The 24130-nt window shown below is 46.6% G+C and overlaps 1 protein-coding gene and 1 pseudogene across 1 annotated transcript; one reads left to right on the top strand and one right to left on the bottom strand.

Annotated features, from left to right (window-relative positions):
- The first annotated feature begins 5604 nt into the window (after positions 1 to 5604).
- On the top strand, positions 5605 to 17303 carry LOC125542246 (disease resistance protein RGA4). The gene is made up of 3 exons (XM_048705203.2): positions 5605 to 6770; positions 13047 to 15085; positions 16894 to 17303. The coding sequence occupies exons 1-2, from the start codon at positions 5971 to 5973 to the stop codon at positions 15073 to 15075; spliced, it is 2829 nt and encodes a 942-aa protein (XP_048561160.1). The 5' UTR covers positions 5605 to 5970; the 3' UTR covers positions 15076 to 15085; positions 16894 to 17303.
- Positions 17304 to 20415: 3112 nt separating this feature from the next.
- On the bottom strand, positions 20416 to 21905 carry LOC147977582 (uncharacterized; annotated as a pseudogene).
- Between the last annotated feature and the right edge of the window lie 2225 nt (positions 21906 to 24130).

The raw sequence follows: 24130 nt of genomic DNA, 5'->3' as shown, positions 1-24130 counted from the left end.
CGACGGCAAAACACATCGCACGAAAAGAATCGCTACCGATAATTATGGCAAGAGTCCATGTATTACGGAGTGTATATATGGCACGGTTTGATTTGTTATGGAACGTACGTATTAAGTTTTATACTCCAGCAAAAGAAAATAACCAAACAAGCAGCCCAGGCAAGGCTGGCAAAGCCGAGTTGAGGTAGCTGGGCTAGCTCAGCGATAGCCTATCCCAGCAATGCAACCAAATGTACCCAATGATCTGTTTGTTTGCGCTTCTGCTTTAGTTTTTGGTGTTTTTCTAGCGCTCTAAAAAACACTTCTCCCATTTATACATAAAGCGGAGAAGCACGTTTGTAGGTGCTTCCCTCCAGAAGCTGTACGAAGCACCTCCGAACGTGCTTCTCAGCTTCATGTGTAAACAGAAGAAGTGCTTTTTAGAGGGCTACTAGAAGCATCAAAAGCTGAAGCAGAAGCCCAAACAAACAGGGAGACTGTGAGTTCTTGAATCCCTGTGATGCACACTTTCTTATCTCGTGTGAAAGATCCCGTGCCATGAGCGGCCTTGTGATGGGGCGATTGTGCGGTTTAATTTGCTTGGGTTTAAAAAAATTAGGGCTGTTATCTTTTTTATAATATTTTTAAAGATTATCACCGTCGGTTTGTTGCTACATAATTTTTTTAAAGATTATCACCGCCGGTCCATGGCTTGAAGCGATATTGAAAATGATTATCACTATCGGTCCTATGCTAAATTATCACCGTCGATCTTTTCTATAATTTTTTAGAAGATTATCACCGCCATGGACAGGCGGTGAAAATGATTATCACCAATGGTTTTGTGCTAAATTATCACTGTCGATTTTTTCCACGCGAATGCGAAAACTGGCCGGTGAAAATGATTTTGTAATCTCACTCAGTTCCACATAATATCTCATATAAATTTGTGCACTTATACCAAGTTCCCTTTCGCTTCTAGTGCGTTTCTAGTGACAGACCATTTAGAATGGATTAAGAATAAATAGGTGTGAGAAGTATTGGCTGGGTGCAGGAACCAAGAAGAAAAGTGAGATGTATTATGAAACTAATGGCAAAATAAATAAATTATATGAGATGTTGATATAAATCCCGTTTATGTAATGGAGGGAGTAGTGTCCTGTCCGTGGGCTGCTAAACTTAGCTAGTAAGTAATATAATTAGGCAGTAGTGTTCTGTCCATGGGCTGCTAAACTTAGCTAGTAAGTAATATAATTAGGCATAGGAAAGAGTTTTAGTATTAACCAGCGTCCCCTTCGCAACATTTGCAGGGCCAAATGTCAAAGATACTTACCAGGACACTGATCTGGCTTGATTAATTCTGAATATGCCTATGGTATTGTGTAATGTCATTTTAAGATCCAAAATAATTACTCTAAGATAGGAAAACATGTTGGTAACCATAACAAAAAAAAATGATTGGATCCCTAACTTATCCTGCATGTAGATCTTAATATAGGCAATCTCCAAATCCAGTTATAGCTTAATTTAGTCCAATAATCATATTAGTTCCTACAACCGATTGAAGCCACAAACCGGTTCTGATCCTATACAGAGGTGACCCCAATCGGTTTGAATCATCAACAACATCTATTTTGTGTCACAAACTGGTTGTGATATCTCCTAGAGGCACTATGAAAGATTTGTAACATGAACTGGTTGTAATAGGTAGCATCATAACCGATTCTTGGCTAGCCTGACCTCTATGAACTACATGCATTTCCATAAACGGTCCAGACGTCACAAACACGCATGAACACTCACCTCTATGAACGCACACATGCACACCCTATCCCTATGAGCACTTCCGAGATACTGAGTCGGGTCGGCGGGTCTTGAGAGATTGACGAAGTCATCACAGGCGCCTCGCTGTTGACGGATACATCACCTACCACTGAAAGCAAAGCGCCAGTTAAATCCAGGAAATGTGAGCACCCATGCCAAGTCTAAGACTTGAACCTGGATGGGTTGGTTCCACCACAAAGAACCACACCATGCAAAAGGCCATTTCTATTGTAGGCGCTTTGAGGTAACGTTCCTGAAGGTGTCGAAAAATCTAAGATGCTGACTGACGTTCGTGAGAGGCATGGATAGATTAGAGGGTGTTTGTTTCTAGGGACTTATTGGTTTAGGGACTTAAAAAAGTCCCTATAAGTCCCCATCTAAACCAAACAGGAGGGACTTATAGGGACTTAAAGTGAGCATTTGGGACTTATGAAATAAGACTCTCAAGGAGGGACTTATAGGGACTTATAGTTGTAATATGGTCTTTTAGTCTATGTTAAGTCCGAGGAACCAAACAGGTAAAGACTTTTTAGGGACTTAGGACTTATAAGTTGGGACTTAAAAAAGTTCTAGAACTTATGAAACAAACAGGCCTTAGTTCAAACATGCCATCACTTTGAATGCTTCAAAGTAACTTTCACAAGGCATCGAGAAGGCAGACATGGCACGCTTCAAAGCAGCTTTACCAAAGCATCGAAAAGGCAAAGATGCTATATTGATCTGGACTCTGGATGCTCCAATAAAATGGAACTCATTGGAATGCTCCGTCTCGAACACTCAAATAAAACACAGGGGCATCGAAAAAGCAAAGATTATTTTGGTTTGGACCCCAGACGCTTGAATAATCTGAAGGAAATATGCTCCGACTTGACGTTCATGTTCACATAGATACCCGAAAAGCAAAGATGATGACCACTAAAAAAGAGCAAAATGATGTTCCGTGGATACTCATCGGATCGTCTAATTACTAATTGAGAAGTGGAAGGGGCATTAAAATAAACAAAGATGCTGTCAGTTTCAACACTCCAACGGTAGGTGTCAAAGCAAAGATGCGTGGACAAACGCTCCGACCTAATGTGTGATTATTTGAGTGCGTGGGGAAAACAATGATGTGAAGAGCGTCGCACGGGGGAATTCATGTGGTGCCCTCTGTGCTACCAAACCATTAAAAACCAATTAAAATATAGATAAATTATTAAGCCAATGTATTGTCTCGTTATGGATGTTTCATATGCTTACGTGAAAGAGACAAGGTGTATTGGAAACACCATGCACATTGTTTCATCTAGATGGAACCCTTCTCATATCTCCCTTCACTAATTCTTTGCCACATCATAAAAAATGCTGACATGGCATTGTATTGATGATAATGAAACTCCTACGGAGAATAGCCTAACTAGCAGAATTTTTTTGAGCCCATTGTCATAGACACAACCATACGGTAATTAGTTGATTTGTGATTCCTAAGACACAGCATTATGAAACCAATTTAATGGTTGTATCATTATGTCTTCATATAACCTGACGGGAAGTAGTATAATGAAAAATTATAGTTTTAACTTTCATGAGGGGTGCTGGTCTCAAGGAAAATTAAAGTTGCCCTCGATTGGGACGCTCCAAGCTAAAGTAGTACACAATGGCATCGAAAAAGCAAAGATGCTACTCCTCGGAATGGGCATCAAAAAAGCAAAGATTCTGTTGGTATGGACTCCGGACACTTGAATAATCGAAGGAAATATATGCTCGGACATGACGTTCAATAAGCTGCCATCAATAAGAACGCTTAATGTTTACGTTCATATGGATATCCGCACAAAGCAAAGATGACGACCGCTAAAAAAACAAAGATGATGTCTTTATGGTACTCATCAGATTGTTCAAATAATTGAGAAGTGGGAGATGTATGAAAAAAACTCAAAGACGATGACCGCTCTAAAAATCGATGATGATGACCGCTCAAAAAAAAAATCAATTAAGAAGTGGGAGGGGCATGAAAAAAGAAGAAGATAATGACCGCTCAAAGAAAAAGAAGCAAAGATGAAGTCTTTTTGGATAATTATCATATCCTCTTCAATCTTTCTTTCTTTTTTGATGAAAAACGGTAGGGAAGGTCCTATTGTGTAATCTTTGCTACTGTCTCAAATCAATTAATAACTGGGAGATTTGTGGATACTTATTAGAGCGTCCAATCAATTGAGAAGTTGGTAGGGCATGGGAAGAAAAGATGCTGTCAATGTGGACACTCGAACGGTGGGTGTTAAAAGCAAAGATGCGAGGAGAAAAGCTCTGACCTAAAGTGTGATCATGAGGGGTGCGTCGGAAAACACTAACGCTGTCGTTGTGACCTCACATCATGAATAATGTGGCGGGGGCCAATTCACGTGGTGCCCTTTGTGTTACCAAACCATTATAACTAATTAATGCATAAATAAAATAATCAGCCAATCCGATCCGTTCATGGTTTATATACTATACTCTCCTCACTTAACCCAGTAAATTAAAAATGCTATCATCATGGATCAATGTCTAGATCCAAATGCATCTTCAAGGGCTAGCTACTCCCAATGTATATAAGGCTGGTCATACTGAGGAGTAACTTATATTAGAGCATCTCCAACAGCCGCGCTAAATTTGGTTGGATGAACTTGTGGGCATGATTTTGAACTTGTGGGCATGAACTTTTATTTTATCAATTTGTTTGTGTCAAATTTCACATGTTCATTTTTTTTCAAAATATCATATATGCAAAATGCCCGGCGAGTCGCGCGCGCTGTATTTTTGCGCTCTGCTGGAGCGGCGCGCGCGCGCTGCATTATAGCGCGGCTGCTGGAGCCAGCGTAGGCGGGCGCGCAAAACCAGCCGCAGTGCGCGCGGTAAACAGGTTTTTTGCGCGCGGCGCTTAGCGCGGCTGTTGGAGATGCTCTTAGTGTCATGTATATGACACTAGTCTAAGTTACTATTTTTATAGTGCAAAGTAACACGGTAGTAGTATCATAAATGACTTAATTTATTAGCTTGTAGACTCATCCTTTTTCGGGAAGCGCTATGTTATTCTAAACACGTCTTTCCTCATTAACTACATGTCACATAAGCAAAAATCTCTTGGAGTGCGTTATGTTACTATCTAAGTTACTGCCACTATGACTAGCCTAGGACTAGCCACAATGAAGAGTAACATACACTAGTAACATATACAAATCCCTAGACTATGTTACTACCTTCATAGTGGGTAGTAACATAAGTGTGGTGTCTTGCAAAGCTTCATTTATTAGGTTATAATCTCATATTATGTTGGGACATGTGATGTTATAGTAACTAGCTAAGGGTCTGTTTAGTTGGTGACTAGTGTGGCCAAGCCAAAGTGTGGCTAGCCACACAAATATGGCAAGCCACACAAGTGTGGCTAAGAAATTGGACGTCAAACTTTGGCAAAAGTTGGCAAAAAAATGTCTCTATGACAAATGGGCCATATAGGTAATAAAGTGTGGCAAGCCAAAGTGTGGCAAAAACCAAACACATGCCAACTAAAGTATGGCTGCCAAATTTTGGCTTAGCAAACTGTGGCTGGGAACCAAACAACCCTAGGTTACTCAAACTACCTCTTTCTTCATTAACTCATTGCTACATAAGTAAATTTGCTGAGTTGGACTCGATGTTATTGTCGAAGTTACTCCCACCGTGAGTAGTCTAAACATGTCTAACAAAGATTTTTTTAACAATTATTGTATAGATAGAATAATAAGCTACTCCAGTCCTTTCGTAGTATACAAGTCTCCCCGCACCCCTAGCAAATAAAAAATGCTCTCTCTTCCCCCGACTCTTTTCCCCAACCGCATCCCATTGTCTCTCCAAGTCGCGCGCGCGCACACACACAGCACTGATCTACCTAGGCCACCAAAAAATCTCCACCAGCCAAGCCGCCGCTTGCTGCTGCTGCTCCAAAGTCTCTCTTCTCGTCATCTCCATTTCTCGACTGATCACGGCAAGCCAGCAGCGGGGACCGGGGAGGCATCCAAGGCGGGGCTTGGCTATCATATCTGGCGGGCGCTCTGCTGCGGCGACGCCGGCTAGCGACTCCGACGGCGGCTCCGCCGCGGCGAGCGACTTCAACGGCGCTAGCTTCGTCCATCGCTTCATCAACTCCACCAGTTGACGTCCATTCCCAAAATGATAGGAGGAGAGGTGATTCAAGCAGTGACCTTCGCCAACTCTGTGCTTAGCAAGGTGGCTGATCTGATCACGAGAGAGAAGTCCGTGAAAGGTGCAGTCAAAAGAGGCCTCAATGACATCAAGCTGGATATGAAACTGGTGATCGCCGAAATCGACTCGAATGAGAAGAACCACCAAGGGGCGACACATGAGAGCAAGGTTGTGCTACTGAAGGAGTTGGCTTATGATATCGAGGACTTCATAGATCGTACGTGGGTTCCGGGTGCATCTGGCCCTCTCCGCTCGGTAATTGGCCTGGACCCTCGACCTGAAATAGTGCAAAGAATCGAGCATTTCAAGGGCAGTATCCAGAAAGTACGGACCTGGCAACCTGATGCCGGATCCAGCAATGGCGAAGACAGTGCTGCAACACGGTCGTCCTGTCCTTCAGCCACACCTCCTAATCCTTATAGCCAAGATCTAGATCATGAGGATACCTTCAGGAGCATCTGCAGACACAGATGTGAGCTGGGAATGTTGCTGTCAGCAGCCGAAGGGCAAGAGCTGAAGGTGATCTCGATTGTCGGTTGCCGTGGCGTGGGGAAGACTAGTCTAGCAAGAGCAGTCTACGACGACTGTCGCGACAAATACGATTGCGTTGCTTGGGTGATTGCATCCGAGTACCCCAATCTGGAGGACCTTCTGGCGAAGCTCCTCAAGGAGGCACAAAGGACGGCTAAGCCTACATCTACAGCTGCACAAGGGAGCATCTCCGATACTGAGCAAACAAGCCTTCGAAATTTCTTGAGTGACAAAAGGTATCTCTCTCTCTCTCTCTCTCTCTCTCAAAAGTATAGACTTGGTCCCTCAAGATTTTTTGGTAGACATTTGGTCCTTCAAGTCTTAAAACCAGATAAGTTTCGTCCAAAACCAGATTTTGACCGGGTTTGACCATGTTGACCCGGGTTGATCGATGAACAGTAAATTCGAAAAGTTCCAACAAAATATGAAATTTTGTGGCAACCAAGATGCTTTGGTGCTCTAGGTGTTTGTGTGCTGTTTCGACGTTCTAGGAGCTCGTGGTAAAAAAAACAAACAACAAATTTTGACTCACAAAAAAAAGTAAAAAATTGTTTTTGTTTTGCTAGAGCTCCTCGGATATTATTAGACCACAAATATTTACATGCACCTAGCGCACCCAAGCATCTTGGTTGTCACAAAATTTCAGATGTTTTTGAATTTGTTTGCTAAATTTTTGTAATTTATTGTTCAACGGTCAAACGTGGTCAAAACTAGTCAAACCCGGTCAACGTGCTCAAAATCTGGTTTTGGACCAAACTTATCCGGTTTGGAGACTTGAAGGACCAAATGTTTACCAAAAATTCTTGAGGGACCAAGTCTATACTTTGGGGAACTTGAGGGACATATACATATATATATATATATATCTTAAGCTTTTGGATTGAAATTTCTTTTTTCTGATGGAGACTTGAACTGTAAATTTGAAACATCTTAATAGGAGAAATTTACTTTTCAACTCAATGAACTTAAACTTCAACAGAAAGTTTTCCAGCTTGAAACATGACATTTCGGAAATTTGCAAATTGAAAAATATATTAAATATAAAAGGATATGTCAGACCTTTCACCATGGTGGCTACAGAATAGAGAAATATGCTAGAATTTCTCTAATAAATATGAAAGAATAGAGTTCACTTGCGGTTGCTAAACCATGCCTGAAGTCTTGTCCCGATCTCTAAACTCTCGAGTTAACAATCTGGATACCCCAATATATATTTAAGTGATTTACCTAGGGTTCATAACCTTCCACCTAGCCTCCTCGAACAGAAATATATGACATGTTAGCTGCGAACCGCTCAAATACATCGGAGACCTATATCTGTAAACTTAAATTTGAGGAACTAGGATGAGACTTTCGAAATAGTTTGGGACCATGGGTGCATTCTAGTAAAAGAGAAAAATCTAGCCTAAGATCCGCTTCACATAATCCCAGAAGACATCCTGCTTTTAGTCCCTCCCCCTCTGCATGACATAGATATGTCCTTTAAATCATGTAGCCCAATTGCTCCCTCCCGTAACACACATAACACTGCCTCAGCTTCCTTAAGTAGCATCGCACCTTATGCAACATTTGTTGGAAAGTAATCTCTGAACAGAATATTGCTATCTCCAAACTATACATGTATCTAATTCTCTCTCACATAAAAAACTAAAGTTGTTTTCTCTATAAATTTCTGTCCCTTAATCCCATCTATTAAGCTGCATGAAGTTACTAATTCAATCCCAAAGTTTAAGCTAACAGAGAAAGATGGACAATTCACTTATACTTCAATACTCTCTCTCACGTGTAGGCTCCATCAGGTTTTGAAGTGAAAATAGGAGTAGGCTACAATTGTTTTCTTTTATTCGAATCTGAGCTCGAGGCCTCTACCTATGATATCATATTAAGTTGCATGAATTGGCCAGTTCAACCCAAAAGTTTAACGACAACATATCATATTTATTGGAAGCCAATCTCGAAAATTTGAAGAAATATCAGTGTCAGCGATACGAGGAATAGGGTCCACTGCCGAACTTGATGCTGCGTCACCAAAGACGTGGCGAGTCAAGGGCATGTGCACGAGCGCCTGCCCCGAGCACTGGGATTGCCCGTCTTGACAAGGGGAGCCCCGCATCAACCCAGGGATCGCCCCCCGAGCACCGGAAGAAATGTGGCTCCCACTCGGGGCACCAAGTGTCGTTCCCAGGCACAGGAAGGATAAAAGGGCCAAGGGTAGGTGCTCGGGGCTCCCGGAGCACCACAAAGCTCTCGGGCGATGGGGTGACCAACCTCTGCTCGGGCACCATCTCCTGGACGATAGGGGCAAGAGTCGGCCCTCTTGGAGCGTCCTCAGCGGTCGGGACAGTCTGAGCTTTCACGGGTGCCCTAAATATAATAAATAAAAAATTCCCGAGCTCGTGTTAGACCCCAAGCACACTAATTAATAGACAATACAAAAGAAGAGTTGGTTGACTTACGGTGTCGTGGGCCTCTTGTACCGCTAGCGGGCGGTTAGGATCTCGTAGCCCGAGTTCGTCTTTGTATACACCTCCTTTTTCTCGCTCATGGGCATGCGCTTGGAGGCGTCCGACCTCTGCTCCTTTGGGTCCCTAAGTGGCGGAGCTTAGGAGCTCCCTTGCCTAGAGCCGTTGCCTAAAGCTAGGCTGTCACCATTGCCTATCGGCTACACGGCGGTGATGGCCACGAGGTAGGAGGGGAAGGGTTCCATGTCGCCTTGCCCTTCGGATCTAAGTGGTCCTCACAGATGGAGTGGGTTCCCGAAGTCATTGCAGTGGGCCCTCGTGGGCATCGCAGGCTCCCGGGTTGTCACCGCACCCGTCGCCCTAGCCCTGTCCGTCGATATAATCCCCCTGGAATCGAACTCATGGAGGGTCGACGGATCACGTTGCATTGTGGATTCTTGCAGAGCACAAGACCTGGGCTGGGCAGCGGCTCGCTTGGGCTGAGGTTCCTCGCTAGGCCGACGTGCGTCCGGCTGATGTCTACGTCGCTGGTTCAGGCCGGGTGCCCCCTCTCCTGCAGCGGTGCCAGCCATCGTCGCCGTCAGACCAGCGTGACTGTGCGAGCACTAGCCGCACCTGGTTGATGCCTTCGAGCAGCAGCTCCCACTGCAGTCCAGTTTTTCGCCTACGCTGGCCCGGAAGGGAGCAGTAGTTACTTGTGTAGGTCAATGATGATGTAGCACCACTGGTTGTGCCAGTCGTCCCACTTGCTCTTCGTGTCCTGCGGGATGTATATACCTGGACGCGAGCCAACTCGAGCCGGCTCGGGCCGAGCCTGCCCAAAGCTCGCCGTTCCTCGGGCCGAGTCGAGCCGAGCTCAATGCTCCGGCGAGCCTCAAAATGGAGCTCGGCCCGGGCTTTGCCCTAGTTCGGTGCAGCTTGGCAGGCTCGCCAAGCCTGCGTGCTCAAGTCACTGCCATGTGGGTCTCCACATGGATGGTCACCAATGGGAGGCGAGTAAGACGGTGGCGGCGCTCTGATGAAGCTGGGTCGTTGCCGATCGTTCAGGAGGAAGACAGCGCGACGCTCCTCGTGGACACGTGCGTGCGCCGAGAAGAAGACGGATGGTGAGGTCGCCGGCGGCAAGCGAGGAAGACGGCGGCGGCACTCCTCGTGGACGTATGCGGGCACCGCGAAGAAGGTCCAGAGCACGGCCGCGACGATGAGGGGAGCGAGCAAGTGGTCGACGAGGTGAAGGAGGAAGGGCGGACGAGCGGCGAGCCGGCGTCGGCGTCCGGCATGCTGCTGGCGGCGGTGTATCGTGCGGGCGTGGAGATGTGCATAACTGGGCCAAGGCAGCGTGCTGGCTATGGGCTGCGTGAGACAGCGTGCTGGGCTGCTTGCTAACTTGCTAAGGGCTGCGCTGGGCTGCTCTGCCGTGCGAGCTTTGGGCTCGCGAGTCAGCCCGAGTCGAGCCTGGCTCGGCTCGAGGTGAAAACAAGCCCGATTGTGCAACTCGGCTCGGCCTTTTTGTGTTGCGGGCCGAGCCTGACTCGCTCCGAGCCGATGCAAGCCCGGGCCGAGCCCAAAAGCTCGAGATGTACTCATCCCCAAGCTTGTTCTTTAGGAGGATAGTTGCAGCTCGTGGTGGCCTCGATCTGGTCTAAGCCCTTTCTCTTCCCTGCAAACCGCAACACAAAGAAATAGTGAAACAACGCCACTGACAGCATCGCTCTCGCGGAGTTCGGGAAGAGATGGACCAGATAGATCTGGTACACCGTCAGCACCAATATCGCTGCTATGAAGCTTCTGAAGATTATCGTCTCCTCCGGCCTTGGCTCCAACGGATATGTTGCCGGCCTTGCCATCGCCACTCCTTCCTGGCCCTCAGGGACCAGCATCTTCCGCATTCTTGTCTATGCCCTCTTCATTGAGGGGGCGAGACATCACGAGGTTTGCTTTGCCGGCTGAGGTGGATGAGGGAAGAGCGTTGCCCTGCGTAGCTGGCATCTCTTCATGGCGGTAGTATGGCATGCAAAGCTGGAAGAAAGAAAGTGAAGGGACTCAAGTTGGAAGAGAAGGCAAAAAGGCGTAGGGAGAAATCAAGTCTAAGGGAATGGCTTGTGAAGAACCGAGGTTGAGGGCAACGGTTCTTGGTGGTAGAGTGCGCCTCCGCACGACGCACATAAGTCAGAGTGGTTTCCTCAAAGTGCGTGTGTAGTGGGCCGACATCTTCAAAGCACGTTCCCCTACTACACGCAGAAGTCGGAGCGGTTCCCTTGAACCACACACAGAGTGAGTCGGTGTTGGCGTTGGCCCATTAAAAGTAAGCCTCATCCCTAGTTTCATCCCCTTCAGGATCTTCACCTGATGACAGGGTCGGGGGCTACTGTCAGCGATACGGGGAACATGACCCCCTAAACTGCCGACATGGGACAAACTTGACACTACGTCACCAAGGACATGGCGAGTCAAGGGCATGTGCACGTGCGCTTGCCCTGAGCACTGTGGCTGTCCGGCTTGACAAGGGGAGACTCGCATCAACCCGGGGGGTTGTCCTCCGAGCACTCAAAGGAACGTGGCTCCCACTCGGGGAGCCAAGTGTTGTTCTTATGCACATGAAGGATAAAAGGGCCAAGGGTACACAAAGCTCTTGGGGCTCCAGCTCCACACCAGAGCCAGCTCCCCAATCTCCGCGCCGTAATCTCGAAGGTCTATTTAATGAGGGTCTTTCGGCATACCTACTCCATGTCTGCTACAAATGATGATGCCGGAATCTTGGGTAGGTTCCATTCCCTAGTTGACAGGCTTTGTCAGCTATCTGTAGTCTTGGGACCCACCTACGGAAATCTCCGGCTACAACGACAATCCTCCAACTACCGGCATGGGTCGCCCATGGAGGACACGTGAGCAACAATACCACCCCGCTTTTTACAATACGGCCATTGTAGTGCTCTGAGTCTATAACGGGAGAATGGGGGCCATAAAAAAGGTTTCGGTCTTTGAATTTCTAGTAGACTCGGTCTCTCGTTGTAATCTTCCATACAATCATTCATACACAAAGAGCGGGATATATAGGGTATTACACTTAGAAGGTGGCCCGAACCTGGGTAAACACATCATCTTATCTCCTGTTTGTGACTTCATGTAGCTTTTAAATGATTAGCCGCCGATCGAATTCCAAGGGGATCCACCCGGATCACCATTGCCGATGCTTGTTCTCTGACAATCAGTTTCTTAAAAATTATATCATGTATTCTCTCCCATGAATCAGTAAAGTTTTAGAAACAAGAGAATGGCTTATATTTTTCGTAGTATTTTATTATAACCATATATATTATTATTTTGTGAGATTTAAATAATATATTTAATAGTAGACATTAGAATTGGGTAACTCTGTTTGCACTTCTATTCAGAACCAAATTTGGTAGTAAAATGACATATACTGAAGTATGGCCACGCAATTGTGCAAGATATATATTTGGCTACTTTAATTAAAATAAAATATGAAAAATATATTTTGATGTGCAATTCAAAGTTTTCTTCCGCTGGTATGATGATGATTATACGTTTCTGCAAGCATGGTATACTGGAGTATGAGGACTGTCAGCTGATTAGTCTTTTTCTTCCGCTGGTATGATGATGATTATACGTTTCTGCAAGCATGGTTTCTCCTGGGTTGGGGGGTGGTGTTTTTAAGTAAACATCTATATTTCTGCAAATGATACTATGATGCACAAATGGATGTGTGGTTTGTGTTAAGTTTTTAATTTCCTATTAAATCTACCATGACTATTTCATATATGAGGATTTTAATTGTCCTTCGAAAGGTACCAAGTTTGATACCTAGATATTAAAATTAATTTAGCACTATCTAGATTCTAGAGGTACCAATTTTGGTTCCCTTTATGCTGAAAGTAATGGTGCCTCCAGGTATGTTTCCAAGGCTGATAAAGAAAATGCTTTTCATAATTTTCATAAATATATATATACACATACAGATTTTTCCTGATTTAATAAAGAAAATGGTTGTTTCTAAGAGTAATGTTTACATTGTGCTTGGTGAACCAGGTACTTTGTTGTTATTGACGATGTGGACCGTCTAGAAGTGTGTCAGGCTATAAAACGTGAATTCCCTAAAGATGGCCACAGTAGCAGAATAATTGTGACCACAAGCATGCACTCTATTGCGGCTGAATGCAGCTCGGGCAGTCATGTGTATACAATGCAATGTTTGGACAAAGATGAGTCAGAAGAAGTATTCTGGGGATCCGTTGGTCAAGAGAATCAGACGCCAGCCCTACGGCGGGCTTCAGAAGGCATCATCAAGAAATGTGGGGGCTTACCTCTCGCGCTGATCAGCGTAGCCAATTATTTGCGTCGGCGAGGCCAAACCGAGAATCATGTGGCAGGAGGACTCACAACAGAGCACTGCAAAAGTACTGCCTGCACGCTCGGAGACAAGATACTAAAAGGTCATGATGAGTTCTTGGAAATCAATAGAGCTCTTCTCCAGTGCTACAACAACCTTCCAGACCATGACCACCAGAGCTGCTTGCTTTATGCCAGCGTGTTCCCCAGAGGCCGCCCAATTAACAGCAAAGTTCTGCTTAGAAGATGGATGAGTGAAGAGTTTGCTGCACATGGCACCGTCAGTAATGAAGAAAGTGTCAAAAGTTGTTTAGAGGCCTTCATTGAGCGGTGTATCGTTGAACCAGTAGAGATAAAAAATGCTAGGGTAGCCAGGTGCAAGGTTCACAGCATAATGCTCGAGTTCATCATCCACAAGGCCGTCTCAAAGAAATTTGTTGCTCTGGTTGACAAGGATGAGCTCGTGTCCAACAATGGTACTATCACCAATGTTCGTGTCCGCCGACTCTCTGTTCAGGATAGCACCAAGGAAGGAGTTGATGATGCTGTGTGTTCTGCGAGGGGTATTGACTTATCTGTTGTGAGGTCACTAACAATCTTCGGAAGCCCTCTTCTTGACCTCCAAGACTGCGAGTTACTGCGAGTTCTGGATCTTGAAGGTTGCAAAGGGGTAAACAATGATACTGTTCTCAAAGCCATATGCAAGCAGCGGTTTCTCAAGTATCTCAGCCTGAGGGGCACTGATGTTGACCATCTTCACCAAAAAATAAAGCACCTAGTGCATTTGGAAACACTGGATATTCGAGACACATTGGTGGAAGTCGTGCCCATTGAGGTCATCAGGCTACCACTGTTAGCTCACCTGTTTGGCCGGTTTGAGCTACCCCATGGAATCAAAGAAGAAATATCAAAGCAAAGCAAATTGCAGACTCTGGCTGGAGTCGTGGTTACCGAGGCAGACAAAAGTTTTGAAAACATTATACTTCATGCCCGAAAACTGAGGAAGGTTAAGATCTGTCAAGCAACATCATATTCCTCCAACAGCCGCAATAGATGGATGAATCCACGTAGCAATTCGCCGCTTAAGGAGCGCTTCACCGGTAGCAAAGCTCTCCAGATTCTATCAATTGATTCAAGTGACTTGGCTAAAGAGTTCATAAGGTTCCTACAGGCTCCCTGTGCAATTACATCTATCAAACTACGGGGGCAGCTGGACAGATTACCTGCTACTCCTGCCTTAAGGGAGCTGTGCGATCTAAATAGGCTGCTACTTATCTCAACTGGTTTGAGCATTGAAGACTTATCTGCACTGCAAAGTTTACCTTGCTTGGAATATCTCAAGCTAGCAGAAGATGGGCATGGGTTTCGGGGCAGGAGCTTCGTTGTGAAGAGTGGTGGATTCCCAAGCCTGAGGCGACTGTGCTTCGAAGCCCCAAGGCTCCCACAAGTGAAAATCGAACAAGGATCCATGAAGTCTCTCACCATACTTGACCTACTTTGCCCAGATCCAGTTATTCCAGAGCCTCGTTTGGGAAGACCTTGGTGTTTCCTTCAGCTAGAGACCAGGCTTGGCGTGGAAGGTGTATCGTATCTTGAGAATCTCAAGGAGGTGATCCTCCACCACTCTATGCGGGAGTCAGAAGTGCAAGCTTGGAAAGAGGAAGCCATTAGGCACAACAAGAAGCCATCTGTGAAGAGGCAACCACAACCAACCATCCATGCGGCATAACCATGAATACGTACGTGTTTGTCACCTTAATTTAATTACCTGTCTTTTTAATCTCGTTTGTTCAGTTCAAAGTCACCTTTGCCTGTCACCTGTCAACCATGAGGCAAGGTGACTCGATGTCACCTTTCCTTTTTGATCTTGCGGTGGATAATCTATCTATCATGTTTGATAGTGTTTGAAGGGGGTCTGGTCTGTGGCCTTGCCAAAGATCATAAAGATAATGACGTGTGCATTTTGCAATATGCAGATGACACCATCCTTCTCTTCCAAGATAATTTGGAATAGGCCAAGAATGTTAAAAGAATTCTAAGTCTCTTTGAAATCATGTCGGGCCTGAAAATTAACTTTCATAAGAGTGAAGTGATATGTGTAGGTTTGGAGGAAAATAGAATTAAACTTTTCGAGGACATTCTCACTTGCAAAAGAGGGAACCTTCCGTTTAGATGTCTTGGAATTGCAGTGGATGAACACAGACTAAAAAACAGTGACTGGAATCCTTCTATAAATAAAACAGAGAGGAGAATGGGGGGTTGGTTAGGGAGGTTTCTCAATATGGCCGGGAGAATGACCCTGATTAATTCCTCCTTGACTAGCCTGGTCCTCTTCATGCTTTCATTTTATGGGCTACCAAAAGGAGTAAAAAAGAGGTTGGACTGACCCAGAGCTAACTTTTTATGGAGTGGAGAGGAAAACAAGCATAAATATCACTTGGTTGCTTGGGAGAAAGTATGTAGACGAAAAGATCTGGGTGGTTTAGGGATTTTAGACAGGTTAGTAAAAAAACAAGGTGACTCGCATTTTTGGCAGGGGCTGCCGAAATGCAAAAACTTGTTCCTAACTTGCTGCAGATTTAAGATAGGTGATGGGAAGAAAACTAGATTTTGGGAAGACGTGTGGATTGGGAAACAAAAATTGTCGGATGCTTTTTCTAATTTGTACAATGTCTCACTCAATCAAAACATTACTGTCTGTGAAGTTATCTCTTCCAACTTGGCCATTCTTCAATTTAGAAGACCGCTGGTGGGGGAAAGAGCAGCTCAATGGCTAGAGCTGGTGGAAATTTGTAGGAAAGTCAAGTAAAACAATAATAATGATAAGTTGCATTGGATACCTGACGTATCAGGGGCGTTTAGTGTGAAATCCTTTTATTCTGTTTTACAAGTTGGGGAAAAATGTCCCAACAGCTTCCTATGGAAAGTTAGGGCCAGTTTTTTTCGGCGATTCTCCCAGAATCGCCCTCCTCCCCAGCTTCTCCCAAAATCGCCACTCCATAATTTTTTTACAATCCTATCTAGTTAAGGTCTAATTAGCTAGGATTGTAAAAAACATATGAAGTAGTGATTCTGGGAGAAGCTAGGGAGGGGGGCGATTCTGGTAGAATCGCCCAAAAGAACTGGCCCTTAAAATCCCTCCGAAAATCAAAACATTTATCTAGTTAGTTATGAAAAAAGTATACTGACTAGAGATGTTTTGTTATATAGAGAAGGAAAATGTGAAGAGAAATGACTTTTTTGTAATGGAAAAGAATCAATCAACCATTTGTTCTTCCGATGTCTGCTTGCCAGATACACGTGGAATGTGGTCAGTCATTGCACTGGGTTCCGATGTGACTTCGGTGATATGGACACATGCCTACATGGTTGGCTTGGGGGGTTTGGGTCAGAGAATAAGAAAAAAGTCTTTGTAGGGGTGGCAGCTCTAATATGGAGTATTTGGAAAGCTAGCAATCTAGCGTGTTTTCAACACATTTGGCCTGCTGATCCTAGTGTAATAATGTTCAGAATGTCACATTGGATTAATGAATGGAGTTTTTTGCAGGTGAGGGAGGATGCAAAAGTGGAGTTACAACAGGGCGCAAGGTTGCTGGATCGAGTCAGCAGTGATGTTTTCCAGTCAAGACAGGGTGGGCGAGCTGGGTGCCTAGGCTGAAGAATTGCTGAGATGAGAAATGGAAAATCTATGTAATCACAGGGAGGAAAAAGTGGCGGGTTTTTATGTTTCAGGATAGTTTGCGAGTGTGAAACCTGGATTTTACTCGTGTAATAAGGTTGACTGGGGGAAGAGGGGGTACTATGTCAAATGGTACATAGAGCCAGAGGGGGTTATGCGTTCTCGTAGTGCGCATAGTAGTGATTGAAAGGGAAAGGGGTGTGTTTTGGTTGTATCAAATACTGCATGGTTTCGTTAATGAAATCGGGGGAAAGATCCCTTTCTTTAAAAAAAAGTTCAAAGTCACCTGTAAAAATGTTGAACTTAACCCTCTCGCCTGTGTGTTTTTTTTTTGAGGGCAAGCATTAACCTTTATTAAGCAACGACTTGGGCTAAATCGCCCATTACAGCGTCAGCTACAAGAGCTGGAACATCATCATCGGATACAAGCACTCCCCCAGAGGGGAGAGATAAGCCTAGTTTGGCTAACTGGTGAGCCGGCATATTGGCCTCACGTCTACAGTGGAGCACAACACAAGAGCTGTCGCCTGTGTTTTCAGTTAGCTGTTTAGTTGTAGTTTCCTTCAGTTAGCTATTTCTTCAGTTAAGAATAAGCAGGTCCGTGCCGTGAGCTTGTTCAGGCATGGATCAAGTTAGCTTTCTGTTAGTTGTTAGCGGCCACAACTGTAACCGTGGGATGGCACGATGTAGCGCAGGGATGGCCGCCTCGTTGAGGCTAGCTGTTACCTCTGCCGGCAGTGTATGGATTTATTTGATGCAGTCGACAGCACAACTAAACCTATAGCCATGCAATTCTATTATCAAATATCTCAAACGAGCACTAAGGAAGTTGACACAAGCAACAGCAACAAGAATTGTGGTATAATACGCTCACTATGACAGATTTGAGCAACTGGTTCTTGTGAAACCAAACAGGTAAGCAAGAGACCACGCGAAACACTTGGTTAAGCGTCAAAAACAGCCAATTCAGAAGTAAGCCAATGGTGAAATACGATAGTCTGCAGTCGAATTAGCACTACCTAGGTTAAACATGTCACCTGGAGGTGGCATCTTTCTCCCCTGCTTGCAACAGCGATCTAGCACGCAGAGCGCCTCCTCGGGCTCGGCGACTCTCCGCAAATACATCGAGCGATGAGGGTAGCGAGGAGTCCCCGCCGCCTCCATCGCCGCCAGAGCTAGGGTTTGCTCGGCACATGTCCTATCTTACTAGGCTATGGGCTGCCATTCTGCAATGAAACCTTGCCAATTCATTGACCTTTGGTAGCGTCGCTTTCCTTCCAACAGAAAAATGAGCCCATAACTTCGAACTGAAAAAAGCGCGGCCCATCCATACTTTTGCCTAGTATATGCACAGATATCGTCCAACGACTCCAATCTTCATTTCTCAAAAAAAAAAAAACCCGACTCCAATCTTCTTTTTGAAGATCAGTACAGATGCAAGCGTTCATACATACGCGCATACACTCACTCCTATAAACACACGCACACACTCTACCTCTATGAGCATCTTTGAGAGATTGAGCCGCCATGTCATCTTGAAATTTACGAAGTCACTGTAGGCGTCTCGTCGTCGACGAGAACGTCTCCTCCCACTGAAAGCGCATCGTTGAAAATACTAAAATAAATTCAGAAATAATGCAAGCACCAGGAAACCCTGGTGGGCTGGGGATACTACGGTCCCTCTAACCATCCAACCACAGGTTGGTTCGCAACGACTCCAATCTTCAGCTACCACGAGTCTACAACTAATCCGCTTAACAAAGAGAAGAAAAAAAAATCAACGCAATGCACCGTACGAACCAGGAAGTGATACAAAAATGCACTCCAACAAAGACATGCACGTTCATAGGCTTACCTTGCACACTTTTAAATCCCAAGTGCCCCATTCTATATGCCCATGAGGTTGCTATCTTCCTTGCCAGTTCGACATCTGAGTTTCTTACACAAGTCACGGTCGGCACCTTTTATGGATCGGAGTGAGTAGCTAAGGGCCTCTTTGATTCGCGGGATTGTAAAAACATGGGAATAGGAAAAACATAGGATTGAAATGTCATGCTCATCTCAATCCTATAGGAGTTTAGGTTGTTTGATTGCATCATAGGAAAAACGAAGGATTCTTTTAAAGAGGTTTGACTGGATGCCAGAAATCCTATGGGAAGTAGTACAAAAAATACCTTAGGAAAAATTCCTGTAGAATTCAATCCTATGAATCAAACAACCAATATAGAAAAAATTCCTAAGGATTCTAATCCTCCAAAATTCCTATGCAAATCCTTTGAATCAAAGGAACCCTAAATGCACACATTTTCCTCTCGCCCATTTCGGTTGCTAACCAACCTAACCCATGGGTATAAGAGATTCAAACAAAGCACGCAACCGATCACTGATCATTGGGCACTTGGGTAGTGTATACGCAGAGATGTCAATTTCACATGCGGCGCCAGGTCGGATCGGACAGTTGACCGACTCACTGCACACGAGCACTCTCTCGGCGCCGAGAAGGACAAGGAGTGACCTCGAGCACAGTCAGCTCCGTGATGCTACACGCGATTTTCATTGCTCATCACCTCGATCTTATTCTCTACCGGGGACTAGTCATTATCATATCAGCTTCTGCTCTCTTTTCTAAAATAAAAATAAATAAAATAAAAACAGCTTCTGTAGCTGCTTCGCATGGAGTGCACGAGCTTTTAAATCTATAAGGGCGGATCGTCTGCACATTTCCAGATCTTATAAATCCCCGTGTTGTATATGTGAGAGCCTCGGCCCCGTAGGAAGGAGGCATATAAGCCTGGAAGAGGAGGGTGCGAGTGATGTCGTTGAGTGTGCGAATAGCACGCTCAGCCTTGCCGTTGCGGGCAAGACATATGTAGGTGAATGCCGTTGCGGGCAAGGAACTCGACAAAGGTGGAGTTAACGAACTCAGTGCCATTGTCGGTTTGGAAGGACATGACCGGGAGATTGAATTGTGTGCGTGCATATGCTACAAAGTTAACGAGGATATCACATGTGTCGGATTTCCGGTGGAGTGGGAAGGTCCACATAAAATGAGAAAAATCATCGACAATAACCAAGTAATATTTGAAGCCAGAGTTACTAGCAATAGGTGATGTCCACAAATCGCAATGATGCAATTGGAACGGAACGACACAAACTGTGGATGATCTAGAAAATGGTAGACGCACGTGCTTGCCAAGTTGGCATCCATGACACACTTGAGTACTTTTATTATATGAAATAGCAAATTCTGAAGATAAATGTGACATAGAGTCATGACCCGAATGTCCTAAGCGACGATGCCATAGCTCCGATGCGGTGGTGGTGGCGACGAGTCCAAACGGCGAGGTGGTGGTGTTGGTGTTGGCGAAGAACTCGTAGAGTTGACCAGGGCTACTGCAGCGAATAATCTCGCGCCGAGTGTGAAGATCCTTAATAGAAAAACCACACGGGTCATATTCAACGGAAACGGAGTTATCAATGGTAAACTGATGAGTAGAAAGAAGATTTTTGATGATATCTGAAACAACTAGAACATTGTTAAGGTGGAAAGTGTGGCTAGTTGTGCGGAGAGTAACGTGGCCGGTGGCGGTGATGGGAAGAGGATCGCCATTGCCAACGGTGACACGAAGAGAAGGAGGAGGATGGGAGGGGTGGAGAGTATACAGGGTCGGAGACCATGTGCGAGGTTGCGCCGGAGTCCATGATCCATGCGCCCGGCGTGGAAGGGCCGGTGGCTGGAGAGCCGGCAGTGGCGTTCAGGGCGGCGACGAGGGCGGAGCAGTCCCATGCTGGGCCGGAGGTGTAGGGCGCCGCGGGTGGAGGCGGGTTAGTGCCCCATGCCTGGCCGTGCAGCGGCGCCAGTTGGGTTGTGTAAGCAACCTGACCTGGGGGCACCCAGGTAGACTGACGGGACGGTGACGCTGGAGATGCGGACCGCGGGGCCGGCCCGAGGAGGCCAGCGCCCCCGGCAAGAGGAGCCGGCGCGGCGTAAGGGCGCCAGGCGGGCTGCATCTGCTGGGTCTGGCCGGTGTACGGGTGGAAGCAAATCCACGGGCCGGGTGCCGCGCGGGGGGGGGGGGGGGGGGGGTGAGTGGTGTTGGAGTTGGCTGCACCCCCGCCGGCGTTCTTCTTCTTCGACCAGCGGCCGCCGTTGCCGTTGTGACCGCCCGAGTTGCCGTGGTCGCCTGAGTTGCCGCTGGTGGAGGACCCGGCGGTGTTGCCGTAGAGAGCGACTTGAGACGACACGGAGCCACCGGGAGCGGCGTTGGCGAGCTGGTTCTCCCATAGAAGGAGGATGGAGCGCGTCTGTAGGAAGGTGGGAGCCGGAACTTGCATCTTGACGAGGGTCGTGATGTCGGAGAAGCGCGGGTTGAGGCCCCGAAGGCAGGTGAGGACCAAGGTCTGGTCGGTCACGGGCTGCCCCACGTCCGCTAGCGCGTCGGAGAGGGCCTTCAGGTGGTGGCAGTAGGCGGTGATGATGAGGTCGCCCTGGACGATGGCCCGGAACTGCGCCTCGAGGTAGACGGCCCGGGTGAGCTAATTGTCGAGGAAGAGGTTCCGAATCAGCGCGTAGGCGTCATACGCGGTCTGATCTTGGGCCATGATGGTGTCCAGGATGTCGTCGCTGATGATGGTGACGGCGAAGATGTGATCCATGAGCTCGTACTTGCCGAGGAGGATAGTGATGAGCATGCGCCATTGGCGTAGTTGGACTGCTGCAGGTCGAGGACGACGGGGACGTGCGTCTTGACGCTAGCCACGTGGACGGCCTGAGATGCCGGCAACGTGAGGGCGGGTGATGCGGCAGCGGCGGTGGAGTTGGTGAGGGCCCTGGAGGTTTGCGCCCCGAGCATGGACGACGAGGATGCGGAGGTAGACATGGCGGCGATCTGGGAAGGGAGGAGGGACCGCGGCGGCGCCTAGGGTTTGGGGCGGCGGCGGTTGAGGCTGGAGCGCCGGAAGCTAGGGTTTTACGAAAGAAAGGCTGATACCATATAAACGAGAATCAGTTTGAGGGAAGACGCCTCTCAAAGAGCGATCGGCTCATATATTTATAGCAAGATTATAAGTCTTGAAGACCAAGAAAGGAACCTATACGCGTATATGTACAACCCGTATGCAAACGGGAATATGTGTTGTTAGCTATGCAAAGTCATACTTTAACAATCAGGCTTGGAGAGCGTGGCCATATCGTTGGAGGTCCGGGATGCCGAGGCCACCGAAGGCAAGAGGGCGGCAAACCCGGCCCCAATTGACTAGACAGTGGCCACCATTGGCCGTCTTGCGGCCGTGCCAGAGAAAAGCGCGGACGAGACGAGTGATCCGTTGGAGGATCGATGGATGCAGCGCCATGGCAATGAGAACATGAGTTTGCATAGCGGAGAAGACGTGTCGTATGAGCGCCAGTCGCTCACCACGGGAGAGCATGCATGGAGGCCCACGTATAAGGGCCAATCGTCTGCACATTTCCAGATCTTATAAATCCCCGTGTTGTATATGTGATCGGTGTGTACTTTCTTACATGATGTCGCTTTCGTCCTTGATGGTGGAAGCCCGTGAATTAAAAGGACCTGTGAATGTACTATATATGAGATACTGAAGATGCAACAACCTTCACTCTGAAAGTGGCGAACACACGCAGCAGCAGAGACGGTTTAACCACCACGGGATCGAGAGACCACATCGACCGTTGTTTACTGGAGTACTATACGAGGCTGGATTTAGTTTGAGACATTTAGCAGCAGGTGGCCAGTGCCAATCAGGTCTTAAGTCCTAACAAGTGTTGCAAGACCCTGTTTTTTTTGTACAGTCAATTAAGTTCAAAAGACATGCATGATGTACGGCAGGGGGATCAGGATTAATCAAGCACGCACTTTTTTAGCATCAAATCAAGCACGCACATGCTAAGCCGGACAGGCCCCTATGCCTATGGGGAAGAAACACGTAGCCGCGTTGATGTGTGCAACCACACGCTAGCAGCTAGCGCGGCACATAAACAAATTAGCCAGACGTACGCACAGCCTGATATGATCGTGCACACGATGGATGGATCGATCGCATTGGAGTATATTGTCATGGTGGTGTCACGGCAGATGCCATAGGATAGATTAAGATGGGAGGTAATAGCACCCCAAATCCACAAACTTGCACAGAATGTGGTGTTTTAGTCCAAAACTTGCAAAATGTTACTGAGGACTCCACAAACTTGATACCCTATGTGATGTTTTGGTCCACAGCCACTCACAACGTGACATGTGGCAGTCCAGGGGTGGACCGGTCAGCTGTGGCAATTTTGCACAAAGGCCCCTGGCGTTCACTTGATTCAACCCGCACTACATCCCACCTGAATTAAATGCAACAGGAGTTCGCAGATACGTTCGATCTCTCCCGCTGTCCTGTCGGGGGAGACAGTGTGTGTGGTGATTTCTTGATGACGGTTGTCATGGCGCCGTCGTCGCCGGAGTTCACCGGCGGGATTGAGCCACCTCTTTCCGCTCATCTCATCCGGCCGTTCGGCGTCATCCCACCGGACTATGGTGAGCTCCTGTCCCCTCTTCCGCCTCTTCCTTGTTCCACCCGTGCTCTGTTTCCTTGTCGCCGGTTTGTCGTCGCCGTCCACATCAGCCTCGCCGCGTCTGTGTGTCTCACGGTGGCGTGCTTGTTGGATGTTGTTTGTTTTTTCTTACAGCAGTAAAGCTAGGGTTTTTGCGTAGTGGGTTTTGGCCGAGTAGATTAGGTTAGGTTTTAACCTCGCAAAGTCTTGGGTTTGGCCTAACAAGTGGTTCCTTCTTTCTCGTTCACATGTTAGCTTGTTAGACGCGAGTTGTTCGGTCCTCCATTCATGTGCATCGGAAGCAAATCTGGCAATAGTGGATTGTGTTCATTGCCACCAAATTGAGTTGTCCAATGCTAATGCTTACTTGTGCAATGGTGTTAGTGATGCCACCAGTTGGTTGTGTTCAATGGCAGCAACTTCAGTTAGCCCAAGTCTTGCTTTTTGGACATTTCACTGAATTTTTTCAGTTAACTATAGTTATCTGAATTTTTTCAGTTAACTGTAGTTATCTGAATTTTGTCAGTGCACTGTAGTTATTCACAATGTTTT

The sequence above is a fragment of the Triticum urartu genome, chromosome 3A, assembly GCF_056163025.1.
Source record: "Triticum urartu cultivar PI428250 chromosome 3A, HENAU_Tu73, whole genome shotgun sequence".
Classification (NCBI taxonomy): Eukaryota; Viridiplantae; Streptophyta; class Magnoliopsida; order Poales; family Poaceae; genus Triticum; species Triticum urartu.
This window is presented reverse-complemented; position numbering and strand designations above follow the sequence as displayed.